Source organism: Filicampus tigris, chromosome 3 (genome assembly GCF_054856515.1).
Source record: "Filicampus tigris isolate MCC_2025a chromosome 3, RoL_Ftig_1.0, whole genome shotgun sequence".
NCBI lineage: Eukaryota > Metazoa > Chordata > Actinopteri > Syngnathiformes > Syngnathidae > Filicampus > Filicampus tigris.
The window spans coordinates 21,936,175-21,949,554 of record NC_141219.1 but is presented as its reverse complement, the minus strand read 5'-3'; the positions used below and the strand labels follow the sequence as shown (position 1 = coordinate 21,949,554).

The 13,380-nt window shown below is 40.7% G+C and overlaps 1 protein-coding gene across 1 annotated transcript in view; it reads left to right on the top strand.

Moving 5' to 3' along the window:
• LOC147150283 (protein TANC1-like) overlaps positions 1–13,380 on the top strand; it is a 65,679-nt gene that overhangs the window by 34,063 nt on the left and 18,236 nt on the right. The window contains exons 10-15 of the mRNA XM_086025633.1: positions 344–471; positions 1,420–1,651; positions 5,513–5,679; positions 8,918–9,226; positions 11,574–11,774; positions 12,854–12,957. Coding sequence (XP_085881759.1) covers positions 344–471; positions 1,420–1,651; positions 5,513–5,679; positions 8,918–9,226; positions 11,574–11,774; positions 12,854–12,957 — 1,141 coding nt within the window. The remainder of the gene's footprint in view (positions 1–343; positions 472–1,419; positions 1,652–5,512; positions 5,680–8,917; positions 9,227–11,573; positions 11,775–12,853; positions 12,958–13,380) is intronic.

Here is a 13,380-nt window from a genome sequence, read left to right as displayed (position 1 = left end):
CATGCAGATATCCATTAGTACACAGTTTTGTTTCACTAGTAACATGTAGTTGTCCTACTAGTGTGCAGTAATGTCATACAGTAGTGGAAAAGGGTAGTGGGGAAAAAAGATCACGTTACTGAGAACATAGTCATTATACTACTGTGCCTAATTGCCTTACTGCTGAGGACAAAGAGCATACTAGTACATGGATCTTAAGATGAATGGAAATTAAATCCAATAAATGCTAAAACAGCTGTATAATTGTTTATCTTTCCTCCCAACGTTATGTATCTGCACTTACGCTTAAGACACCTTCTAATATATAAATAATATTATAAATGGCACTTTGTGCTCTATTCAGGTGGGGAAAGGCAGCGAAAAGCCGCCTCCAAACAAGCCACTGATTCGCAAATCAACCAGAGTGCTGTTGCAGCAGCGGCTGATAGCACAGCTCAGCGGAAAGAGCTTGCCAGATGCCTCGCGAACAAGGTACCTTTCAACACCACACGAGTGCTTGTAGTCTCAATCTTGTGAGAGAATATCTCACATTTCAGTCTCTTTCTCCAACCTTACATCACCACAGTATGGATTTCACAAGGAATGAGCTGCACATGCTGGTGGAATAAGAGAGTTAGCGAGTTAGAGCTATAAATTACCTTGGATAATTTTTCCGTATCAGAAAGATGTTTACATTATGTGTGTATGGACATACATGCTGTGTTTCATACGGGGGGGAGTGGGTGTCTGGGGGCGGCGGGTGTTAACTAAAGTAAAAATACTTTGTCATTGTACTTTAAGTGGGAGTTTGCAGTTGCTGTTGCATCTCACAGTTGACATTGAAGCTCCTACATTTACCAACATGGCCTCAATAACAGTAACCATCGTAAGACTGCTTGTGATGGAGGATGTCCAACCAGAAGTTATCATTTGTTGATACCAGGCTGAATTTCACAAAGCAACAGCAAACAAATGAAAGGTTTTGTAGTAGTAGTCAGTAGCAGTACTACTAGTAGACAGTCATTTGCTAGACAGTCATTGACATCTATTCTTTTTTCTGTTAACTGGTCTATGGCATTTCACATTATGTTATCAAGGTAGCGGACTTTCGTTCGACTAAAATACTGTATATGGTTTGAACATGTTGGTGTTAAAACAGTGTTGAATTCTCCTTTGTTTTAGGTTTTCCAGTAAACACCAACTGAGAGCATGATAAGCATCTTCTTTGGAAAACCATGTGTGCGAGTCTTCTTTTCATTTACTCAAAGTGATGTTGTACAATAGTCTCCCATTTCTTGACAGCAAGAGAGTGAGAAGACGTGTTTTCTTTAAAAGTGTTTTTGATAGTGTGTTTTAACAAGTTAATTCACCTATTGGGGGTTCAGGTGTTCACTCTTTGTCAAGGTGATCATCCACATCTTAAACCTCTTTGTTTGACAGGTGGTCGCTTACCATTTCTGCCAGGCTGACAACACATACACCTGCCTGGTCCCAGAATTTGTTCATAGTGTCGCCGCCCTACTGGCCAGATCACCACAGCTCACCCCTTACAGGGAGCTGCTGATCCAGGAACCTCACCTCCAGAATATGCTGAGCCTGCGCTCCTGTGTCCAAGACCCCATAGCTGCCTTCCGAAAGGGCGTGCTGGAACCCATGACCTGCTTGCGCAAGGGTAACAAAGTCTACACGCAACACGTTCACTCCTATAAAGAAACTGACACTTGAAGACAAGATCACTATTGAAATATAAAAATCATTAAAGTATAAAGTTGTCTCATTTTTTAAATCATTTTTGAGCAGGAAAGCCTCTGCTTCCTTTACCTTGCAATCTCTTCTATCAAAAGTCAACCCGGTATATTGTGGGGTCCACCCTCAATAGGTGAAAATCTGCCTCATAGAGACCACATAAAAACATGTTTTCATCGTTTTATTCCCAAATGCTCTAAAGCATTAAAATGTCTCAAATACACTTAAAAACGGTATTGCTTGGGCCTGTTCTCACTCTCTTGTTGTCAAGAAATGGGAGACGAAATAAGAGGTAAAACATGCTTGCCTCAAGTGCTTTTTTCGTCACTACCAGTTGAAGATTAATGGAAAACTGAGGACAAAAGAGAATTAAATATTGTGTATTTAAACATCCAAAATTTCAACCAAACAATATAATTTCATCTAAGAAAAGTCTGCTATCTTAATCCTAACCTATACTGTGAAATTTCATAGACGGGCTCATGGAAATTAGCATAAATATTATGGCAATTATAAACACTATTTAACACACACTGAACCTTCAAATAACAACTACTTAAATACACACAGCAATAACACATACAGTGCCCTGCGACTGGCTGGCGACCAGTTCGGGGTGTAGTCTGCCTTCGCCCATTGACGGCTGGGATAGGCTCCAGCAACTCCCCGCGACCCTGTATAGGATAAGCGGTTTGGAAGATGACATGACAATAACACATACAGATCATACAACAAAAGATCATTCATATTTACATGTTCAACCAAACCATATAATTTGTCAAATGACAGTCTGCTATCTTATTGCTAACATATAATGTGAAACGCTACTAATAACAAAAATTTGCAGTATACATAGCGTAAAAAAATAATAAATCTGAGTTATAGCGATGGGGCGGCACGGTGGTCCACTGGTTAGCACGTCCGCCTCACAGTTCAGAGGTCGTGGGTTCGATCCCGGCTCCGGCTTCCCTGTGTGGCGTTTGCGTGTTCTCCCCATGCCTGCGTGGGTTTTCTCCGGGTACTCCGGTTTCCTCCCACATTCCAAAAACATGCATGGTAAGTAGATTGGACTCTCTAAACACCCTAGGTGTGATTGTGAGTGCGGATGTTTGTCTCTGTGTGCCCTGCGATTGGCTGGCAACCAATTCAGGGTGTCCAACGCCTACTGCCAGAAGACAGCTGGGATAGTCTCCAGCACGCCCCGCGACTCTTGTGAGGATAAGAGGTATCGATAATGGATGGATGGATATAGTGATGGCGATATAGACCCATGAAGTCCCAGGAAAGTGAGAAAGCAATGCTCTGTCATTTGCCCGAGGAAAGAAGAAGTGTTATTTTTGCCCTGGTGTCTCATCAGGATCCCAACGGATTTCAAGGTCACTCAATGCGCTGAGGCAGAGGTGGTGGAATGCTTAGGCCATATTAGCTTGCTCACTGTCTTATGATACAGCCAGTCAAGCGAGATTGATGTGTTTATATGGCCCAGCCCTCTGTTGTGTCTCCTCCATCTCTATTAAGCAAGTTGTGGAAAAAAATGAAGAGCCCTTGTGCCTCTTGAGAGCATGTGAGTTCTCACCCACTTGCATTGCTGCATTGACAGCTTCGATTATACAAAACAAGATGGATTTCCTGTTTAGTGAGAATAAACAATCCAGCCTTTTTCAGCAGAAGGTAATCAATAGCACCAGTTTCATAGCATAGACTTTGAACCAGTACTTGGCTATTATGAAGTTCATAGAATATGGGTCATTCCAGAATTGAAGGACAATTTTGAAAACCAGACCATACAGTATATTTTGTAGATACGGGTAACAAATCATCATATTATTTGATTCATCCAGCTCAACCATTAACGGAAAGCTTTGTTTTAATAAGATTTTATTCATGAGATATGTTTTTCTGTGTTTGGCTCAACTCTGTTAAAGTTACTCAGGCACCAACTAAACATATCTCCCCAAAAAAGTCCTTTCCAATTAGATGGAGAAAGTAGAATTTTACTTAAAAAGTAATTTACTTAAATTTTCAGAAACATTGTTGCAAATCAATGCTAATCTGAGATTAGCTCTAAAGTACATGCTAGCTCTGTTAGTTCCTGTGCTAACTGGTCAAGAACAAACTTAGCTACAGAGCTGGGCATTCCGTCCCAGACGGACGCCCATTTTGTGGACGGTCCGACAGAGGACAAAAAATCTGTTAAAAAGGGTGCACAAAGCAAGGACGGAGGTAGGTTTTCGTCCGTGCCTCTAATCGTCCCTAACCGGGTCAAGTCCCGGCTGACGTTTTTGTTGTGTTCTAAAAAAAAAAAAAAAAAGACTTCCTTGCTATGCCTGCACAACACTGGAGTGCTCTTTTTCAAGTGCGTTCTCTCCCTGCATTATTGTTCTCACAGGTAAAGGCCCAATCCCAATACCCACACTTGCTTGCACCCTACAGTCTTCACTGAAGTGCACACGTAGTCGAAGGTTGTTTGATTGTTTAATTTGCTGTTTAAAATTATATTAAAATTTCAGTAAAGTAGTAGTAGAGTAAAACTCGGGCTTCAGTCTTCAGTCGATAGGAGCTATAGCTCCATTATTTGGACTATTTGCGGCTCCTGCATGATATGCAGCGCATGCACAGAAGATAGCCAAGTACGGCAGCTAAATTAAGGCAAAATACGTAGGTAACCGGTGAATGGTGACTTTAAGCCATCGAATCAAATTACACATATACATATGTGTACTTTGTAATAATCAGATATTTACACTTGAAGATACATTTTTTGTGCACAGGTACAGGAATTCCACCAAATGTCGTCAGTTTCCCGCTATTTTGGTCAAATTCGCAATGAATTGTGGGTAGTATGCTTCGGGCGTAGGGGCCATGGATGCGGGCTCAGCAGAAGTGCGGAACAAGGGCGCAAAGGGGACGGGGCGACAGAGCACTTCGAGGGGCACTAGGGTGCAAGTGTAGGTATTGGGATTGGGCCATAGTCTGCCCTCTTGTGGACGCCCATTTCACTGATGAGGGAAAAAAAAAACCACTTAAAGCTATGACCCTAAAGTGGAAGACGTTCGTTCTCCTCCTGCCTTATTTTGCAATATTTTTTTTAATTCCGAAATAATGCAATAAAAAGTGAAAATGTGTTATTACGCAATCTTAAATATTCTCGTGATGTCCCCTGGCTTGCTCCAGTTCGCGTCATCTCCATCATCTTCACCATTACATGCACACAGCGGTTGCTGGCAGCTAAAAAGCTGTCTTAGTTAAACAGTTGTAAACATTTCAATCCACTCACGATACAAAAAAAATTACAAATTGAAGAGAGGACTTACCTTAGGTCTACCCAGGGTCAGAACAATTAGCTTGATGACCTCATTCCTGCATGAGTCATATAGGATGTAGATGGCCAAAACGGTTGTAGTGACAGGGTTGCATGTATGCTGAGAGGCACAATTCCACATCATAATTACCACCATTTAAGATAAAATGAAACGTTTTAAGGATTACTCGGGAGACATATGCACAAAATCATGCAAAGAAAACAAAGCCAATTTGAAACGTATTTTATCATGAATATTTTCTCTGTAAATTGGTCATCGAGAGGCCCGCTTAAGAGCTACATGGTGTTTTACATACTTTTCAGGAATACTTTTGTTAGTTACAATTTGTCTCAGAACAACTATAATTTACACAAGTGCACGGTCAGTATTTTTATCTCTAACATCCCATCTTTGTTTTTTTTCTCTGTTCAATAGAGAAATGTGCGGTATCGGTCCAATTTATTTGCCTTTTCATGTGTGCTCAGAGCGGAGGCTGGCTGAAGAAGACTACATCATCTTGGTCGACAGTCTCAATGAGGCCGAGTTTCATAAACCAGACTACGGGGACACCATCGCCACCTTCATCACAAAGATCGTCTCCAAATTCCCCATCTGGCTCAAGCTGGTGGTCACAGTGAGGACGGGCCTCTTGGTGAGTCCATTCACAGGGGAAACACCATATAATGCAAATCAGCCCACAAAGGACATGCACTCCTGCCAAAAAGTTCAGGATATCGGGCTTTCTGGTGAAATTCAAGGACTGTTCGTCTATGTGCCCTGCAATTGACTGGCGACCAGTGCAGAGTGAAAGCTTCCTCCACCCAAATTAGGTACTGTATATCTGCCACTTGAAACCAAACTAACAGAAGCATTCCCATTGCATTCTTCACACAATTATCTCCCTACACTCTCCTTGGTTAGATGTTTGACATACAGTCTTACTGCTATGGTATAGATAGACGTTGTGGCTTTTGGCACGTGGTGCCTTTGCTCAATCCGCTCGCTAATCCCAACAAATAGGAGCTGCATCTGTCAAAAGCCGAAGCCAAAAACTCCAAATGCTGTATGGATTACACAGTGAATGCACGTCAATGCCACGCGGAGTCAGTTGCGAGTCGAGAGCTTGTCAAGCAGCCAGTCGGTTATATAATTGAATTAGTGATTTGGAATGCAAATGCATTTGGAGGCCACGTTGGCCATGATGCAAGTCAGAGGGCATTGGATACTGAAGCATAAAGATAGAAGACACAAACCCACCTTCCCTGTCATTCTCAGACCCTGTTGGAGCATTCGCGGTATCTATTCATCCATATAACATTTTGCTCATTGTTTTGAAATGTAGAGGGTGGTGCACTTGCTATCTGGCCTTCAGTGAGGATTTACCCAACTTAATCCCCCCCTTAATACCACCGCTGTCGCGTCGCAACTCGTAGAAACCATCAGTACAATCCAGAAAAGCATATAATAGTACACAACTGTGCCACGTACAGCATATGGAGAAGTTCATATTCAGCGTTCACCTAATACGACAAAAACTATTTGTGGCTAGGGACCAAGTCTGAATAGTAAAAAAAACAAACAAAGGAACACAAGTAAGTGACACCCCCAACAAATTGTTGAAAATTGTCTCACCAGAGATGTGTCACTTCAACATGCTGTAGTTTCATTGAACCAATACAGACTTTTAAATCTCTCTGTGAGATCAGCACACAGAAAGACCGAATAGACAAGTTTTTTTTTTTTTTTTTACAAATAATGGTGGATTAAAAAAAAAACGTCGGTGAAACAGTCATTTGCGAGTTGTGACACTGTATTCAACATTCACTGCCATTGACATTTATATATCGCTGATGTCTGGCCAAAACCTCATATGTCACAATTTGGTAAATTTATTTATTTTCCCACAAAATCTATATTATTGGTCAGTCCACATGTGTGGGTATTGTTTTTACAAATTATTGACCAATCTAAAGTGTTGAAAATGGCTTGCTCCCTTTGACGATGCAATGTTAATGGTTGAACAACCATGCAGTTTTTGGGGTCTCCTGAAAAGTGATGATTTTGGAGGTACAAGGATTCCGCCTGATGCCAGCGATATGTCAAAGATCTTCATCATCATCTTAACTGGGAGGGCTGGCAGTGAATCTGTTGTGTGTTGATTGTTACAGGTGTGTTTTGCTCGTTGAAGTTGGCTGTAACACATTTTGCTTTGACCAGCCAATCAGGATGGGGAAATGCTGACATTATTGAGGGCCAGCTAGGATTAAATTCTGATTGTCCCATTGCTAAATGAAGTTACATGGGCCAGCACTCTTGATTCTGCACACCCGGCTGGGCAGATTAGATTGACGTGGCAACAAGTGATAGGACAAAAAAAAAAAAAATCTGTCATCCATATTTACCACAAGCAGCGCAGCTAAGCGAAATGCTACCAAACGAGAGTAGTGTATTTGGAAGAAATGAATACAATTTAATGGAACACGTGTTCGAATTTATGTTGTAAATGTAGGCCAGTGCTTCTTTGTTGCAGAGAAGACCTTGCTGGCACCGACCACCAGTTTTGAAAGTGTGAATTCCACAAGTTAATTGCTTCTGTTTATTGTTGTTATTATTGAGGACCGGCATGCAATTAATGCTTGTCCTGATTCGTAGCTGGTTCTTGCCAATGTCGAGCAGTTGAGGATGGCAAGAGAGGAGACGATGAGAATGTGCTTATCTGAGAGAAGAAGCCTGTGAGCCGTGCTGCTGCTGCTGCTTGAGTCATTGTCACACTATTTACTGTCCTCTATCCCATGGCTCTGCGTGACTCAGACACATCTGAGCAACGGGTCCTGATTTAAGTGCTTTTTCTTTACATTCTGAATTCCTGTGTGACAGGTGTCTCAATTCATAGATGTAGATAATAACACCTAAAATGTGCAATTCCTACAGAAATTGCATGTGAATGCCGAAGAGCTGACACCGAACTTAAAAGTTGTGGAATTAATTGAATTGTTGAACGTGACACCTGAAGGTGGAAGGGTTTGTATCGGTCACGTAATGTGGAAGCTCAACTCAACTCACTTCACTACAAGTAGCAGTTTTCAGATAGTGAACAATTCTTCAGGAGTGATGTATTGCCATTCACTGCTGAGGTTTATTGGGAACTTAAACATATAATAAAGCGAATTAGACTGTGTTATTTTCAACGATCACGTGACTTCATCTCATGCGAAAGCCGACCAGCTAAATGCTGAATCACAATTCAAAAGTGCATTGACAGGCTAAAAAAATTAGCATGGATGTTGCGGGAATAACCACTGAAGCAACACATTTTTTAACACAAGCAGCGCAGCAACACATGTAGACAAACTATATAGCAAAACTCACAGACATATATTCGTTATCTTCCGTAGTAAACGACTGTTACTGCAGCTTACTGAGTCATGGAGTGAAACGCTTTTTCATGTATTATGTATGTCTGCAATATTACACTGCCCCCTGGTGGCCAAGGTGCACACACCAGACAGCACAATGTGGAGCCGGAATGGATTTATGGCATTCCCGTTTCTTTCAATGGGAAAAGATGATTTGAGATAACATTTTTTAATTACGATTGTAGTCAAGGAACCCAATTAACTTGTAAGTCAAGGCACCATTGTATGTAAAATGTAAAACTGGAACATATATCTTCATTTGGAAAATGTATTGTGAAAAGTGTGGAATCTTGTGAGTGTGGGAATTATTGGAATGTGGAAAATAGTTCCCAAGATGTTCTGAATGAGCTGAACAGTTTGAATATGGAATGGAAACGATGGGGATTTATTTTGTTATCATATGATATAAATAAATAAGCATATGATATCAAATAGGAAAAAGTAATAATGCGTATGCTGTCATGACTCTTGCAGGAAATAACCACCCTGCTCCCGTTCTCCGGCATCTCGCTGGACATCCTGCCCGACAGCAGCGACCTGGGAGCTGACCTGAGCGACTACATCCATCACCGGGTGAGCGGCAGCGCCCAAATCGCCGCCAGCGTCACCACGGCCACAGGCTCCGCGCCCGACCCGCTGCTCCTCAGCAAGTTCAGCAGTCACCTGACCACGCGCAGCAATGGCTCCATCCTCTACCTCCAGCTGACTCTGGATCTGTTCCACAAAGGGCATCTGACACTGAAAGGGGGAAACTACCTGGTTGTGCCCGTGTCATTATCAGAGGTCAGCCGGTCAATAGTTCTCAGTGTGTGTGCTGTTCAAAGAGGCTGTTCAGGCTTTTACTTGGTTTGATGGAGAGGTCCTTTTCTGTGATTGGCTTCTTTAGGCCAGTGTGAGAGGGTCTTTAGTGCGAGTGAAAGGTTGTGTGAGGTTTTTTTGTGGCGAATGTGAGTGTTTTTTGTGGGAGAGTTTTTGGTTTTAGGATTTTACTCCTTGTGAGAGATTTTTGGTGAGTTTGACATTATTTTGGTGGTAGTGAACTTTTTTTGATAGTGTGCTGTTATTTATGTGAGAGGGTTTTTTGGGGGGTGAGTGTGAGGGGTTTTCTGTTGTATGTGAGATAGTTTTTGTGTGAGTGAGAGGTTTTTGGTGTGAGAGTTTTTCATTGAGTGTGAGAGGTTGTTAGTGAGTGTGAGGGGATGTTTTTTGTTGTTATGAAGTTTTGTGTGAGTGAGGAGTTTTGGTGGGAGTGAGACCTGTTTGGATGCAAGTTTTTAGGGTGTGAATGAGAATTTTTTATGAGCCTGAGGTTGTTTGATTGTGTAGGAAGTTTTTTTTTTTTTTCGGAGCGTGAGTTCTTTTTGGTGTGAGTAAGAGTTTTTGGTCTGAGAGTTTTTGGGTGGCCGTAGGTTATTTTGTAGTGTGTGAGAGTTTTTTGGTTAATGTGAGATGTTTTATTAAGTGTGAGAGTTTCTAGGTGAATGTGAGAGGTTTTTGTTGTGTAGGATTTTTTTGTGTACTGTGTGTCATTTTGTTTTAGGTGTTAGATGAGTTTGAGAGTTTTTTGTGTGAATGGGTTTTTTGTAAAAGTGAGTGTCTCTTTGTGTGAGTGAGTTTTTTTTGGTGACTGAAGGTTTTTATGGTCAATGGAGTGCACTTATAGCACTTTAGCTACACTACATGGTGCCCAAAGGGCTTTACAAAGCCCCAAATTCACCCAGTCAAGCACACATTTTGCCTGTGACTTTTTTTCTGAGGGGGTTGTTGATTTGGTGACTCAGATTTTTTTTCCCTTTTTTAATGTGAGTGAGAGGTTTTTATGTGTGAAGGTTTTTGTGGGTGAAAGTCTTTTGTAAGTTTGACAGGTATTTTGGTGTGTGTTCATTTTCCCCCCAAAGGTTTGAGTAAAAGAAAAGTATGCTATGCTACAATACATTTCCCCTTTGCTCAAAGTTTTCATTGGAAATTTCATCAAGGTAAAATTCACTTGTTTTGTTGAACCAAGTCGTCAGCAAAAGTGTTAACAGCATACTGTTGAACGTGTGCCAGAAAACAAATTCCTGAGAAGAAAAGACTAGACAATTCCACAATGTTCTCAAAAAAGTTTATTAGCAGAATTAAAGAACACATTTGTTGATGAACGAGGCCCAATGTTGACAAAAACAAAAAGAACCGCAAAGCAACACGGGGGGCTGCCATTGTTCCAAAACACAAAGTTGTCAAATCTGTAATGAAGGATGGAAGATTTAGAGAGGGCACGGAAATAGCTCCCAGCCAATGACTGCCGCTTTTTGATCTTGTGTAATCAACACTATAAAGGAGAGCAGCAGATGAGCAAGGCCTGAAAGCAGGACCACTTTATGACTGCCTGAATGCTTTGCATGCCTGCCATGCTAAATGTACAATTTCTTTGTTTTGTTGTTATCATTATTGAGTATATGCAGAAGAACTTATTCTGCATCCCCTGAAATATTTTTCTTATTATTATTATTACAACACAATTTTTTGCTTTACTTCTTCCACATTTCTCCACCAAAAATCTATTTTCACATTCAATTCTTCCTTTTCACATATTTCCCATATTTTACATGAAGAGGATCCCATTGAAATGAATGGAGACATGTTCCGAATTTAATGCATACTTCTGTATTTCACAACGTATTCAATCAAGTTAGGACATATTGCGTGGTGGGAATAATTTTTCACAGGCCCCAAATTCCCACATTTCCATTCCCAAATTTTTGCATATTGACCGTCCCCATTTCTTGACCAGTTCAAACTGTTCGCACTTCAAAATGTTCAACGCATTCATGACATGTACAGAAATATTTTTCACTTTCTCACAATTTCAAAACAAAATTCCCAAATCCAAACCATTACAACTTCAAATTGTTCACCTCATTCAAGATATATTAGGACAAATTTAGCACATTTGCCAAGATCTCAAAGTTTCAAAAACAAAATTAAAAAATGAAAAGATATTGAATAAACCATTTCACAGCATTTCATTGGCACCTCAGCTCTTCAGCATTCACACGCAATTTCTACAGAAATTGCACTCTAGTTTTATTGTTAGGATGTCGAACCTCTATGTCATCAGGAGTAATTTTCCGATGTGAACCTGTGTTAGGTGTACCTGCTGATGTGCCGCGTGAGCTTCCCAGACAAAGACGTCTTTGAGCGAGTGCTCCCGGTGCTAAATGTGGCCCTGGCGTCGCTGCACCCGCTGACGGATGAGCAAATGTTCCGGGCACTCAATGCGGGCAGTGTGAGGGGGGAGCTGGAGTGGAAGGACTTTCAGAGGAGATTAGACAGCCTGACTGGATTCATGGTGAGACTCGGAGCTCGTTCTGAGCAAAATCAGCCATCTATTTCTGCCCAAAATATTGATTATTGATCATTCATACACCTACTATAAATACTATAAGCTTGTTGCAGCAGTGTTGCACTACTAGAGCGATTGGGGTAGGGTTACATAACATTCCATGTGCTAAAGTATTGAGTGGGATATCACCTCAAACTACTATAAGTTACCAAACCAGTACTGTTAAAGTGTCATCTGGTTTATTATTTTTGGTTTCAAAAAACTGAAACCGCAATGTGCAAGAATGACTTGGAATGCAAGAACAACACAAAAACCTTAACCTTATAAAATAATTGACTATAATCTCCCCTCTTTTTTAAAATATATATATATTTTTTTAGATTTTTCCGCCCATTTTTCCTCCACAAAACGTATATTGAATGTTTATCAGGATTTTTTTGAGGGCTTGTTTTGTTTTAAATCCTAACCCCCCACCATTTTAATGGGCATCGCAGATTTATACAACCAGTCGACTGAGCAGTATAACATAATTTAAAATGTACCACAACAAAGTATAAAGTAAAGTTATCCAAATAAGTTAACAATAAAATGAAATTGATCAAAGACTAATGATGTAACTGAAAATAGGAGCTGAAACGAGGTGACAATAATAGTTTATACCTCAAATATAAAGTTGAATAAATAGGTCTTATCGTACAGTGCCGCCATATTGGATGTGGCAAAGTGGAAGTATGATTGAAGATCTGTCATTTGTTGCTTTGAGATGTAACAGCTGTTTAACGGTCAGTCAAATCTCATGGGATCGTCATTGAGCAATTACTTTATTTTGATTTAAAAGATTCACACTTTCTTCAACAAACATATTAGTGTGTATATTTAGGGAACACAGAGGCACCAACTGCAACAAATACTATGTTCTATCTGATGTTTAGAAATGTTGACTCCTTTCGTTTATGATATTCACTAGGTAAGCACCAGGCGCCTGTTACTGACATGACCAGGAAGGGCAATTAGGGGCAAATCCGCCTTTTGGAAAGTCGACTAATTAAAGTTCAAAAGTTGTTGTGTCTTGCACGTGCCGGCAGGTGAGACGCAGAGATGGCACGCGCATGCTGTGCCATCCCTCCTTCAGAGAGTGGCTCGTTTGGCGGGCAGACGGAGAAAGCACCGACTTCCTCTGTGACCCAAGGTCAGACTGAACACCAAAATACAGTGAACCCACGTTTATTGAGGGGGAGACATTTCAGAAAAATTTGAAATATAGAGAGACCATATAAAAAGCTTTAGCCCTCCCACTTGGATTAAACACATTTAAACGTATTAAACACAATTGGACTAGTTAAAACACCCTTTTAAAAAGTATTTCTTGGTGGCTGCTATTACTGTCAAGTAATGGTCAAGTAATGGGAAACGTATAACATCACTTTGAGGAAATGAACAGAAGACTCTTGATCACACGGTTTTCCAGATAAGACTCAAAGTGTGTGTGCTTCAAGCTGTTTGATTCGTCACTCCAGTTGAGGTTTACCACAAAACTGACACATAAGAGAAAAGGGAATTTGACATTTTAAAGTACATTTAAGCACCAAAATGTCCAACCAAAACAGAAAAT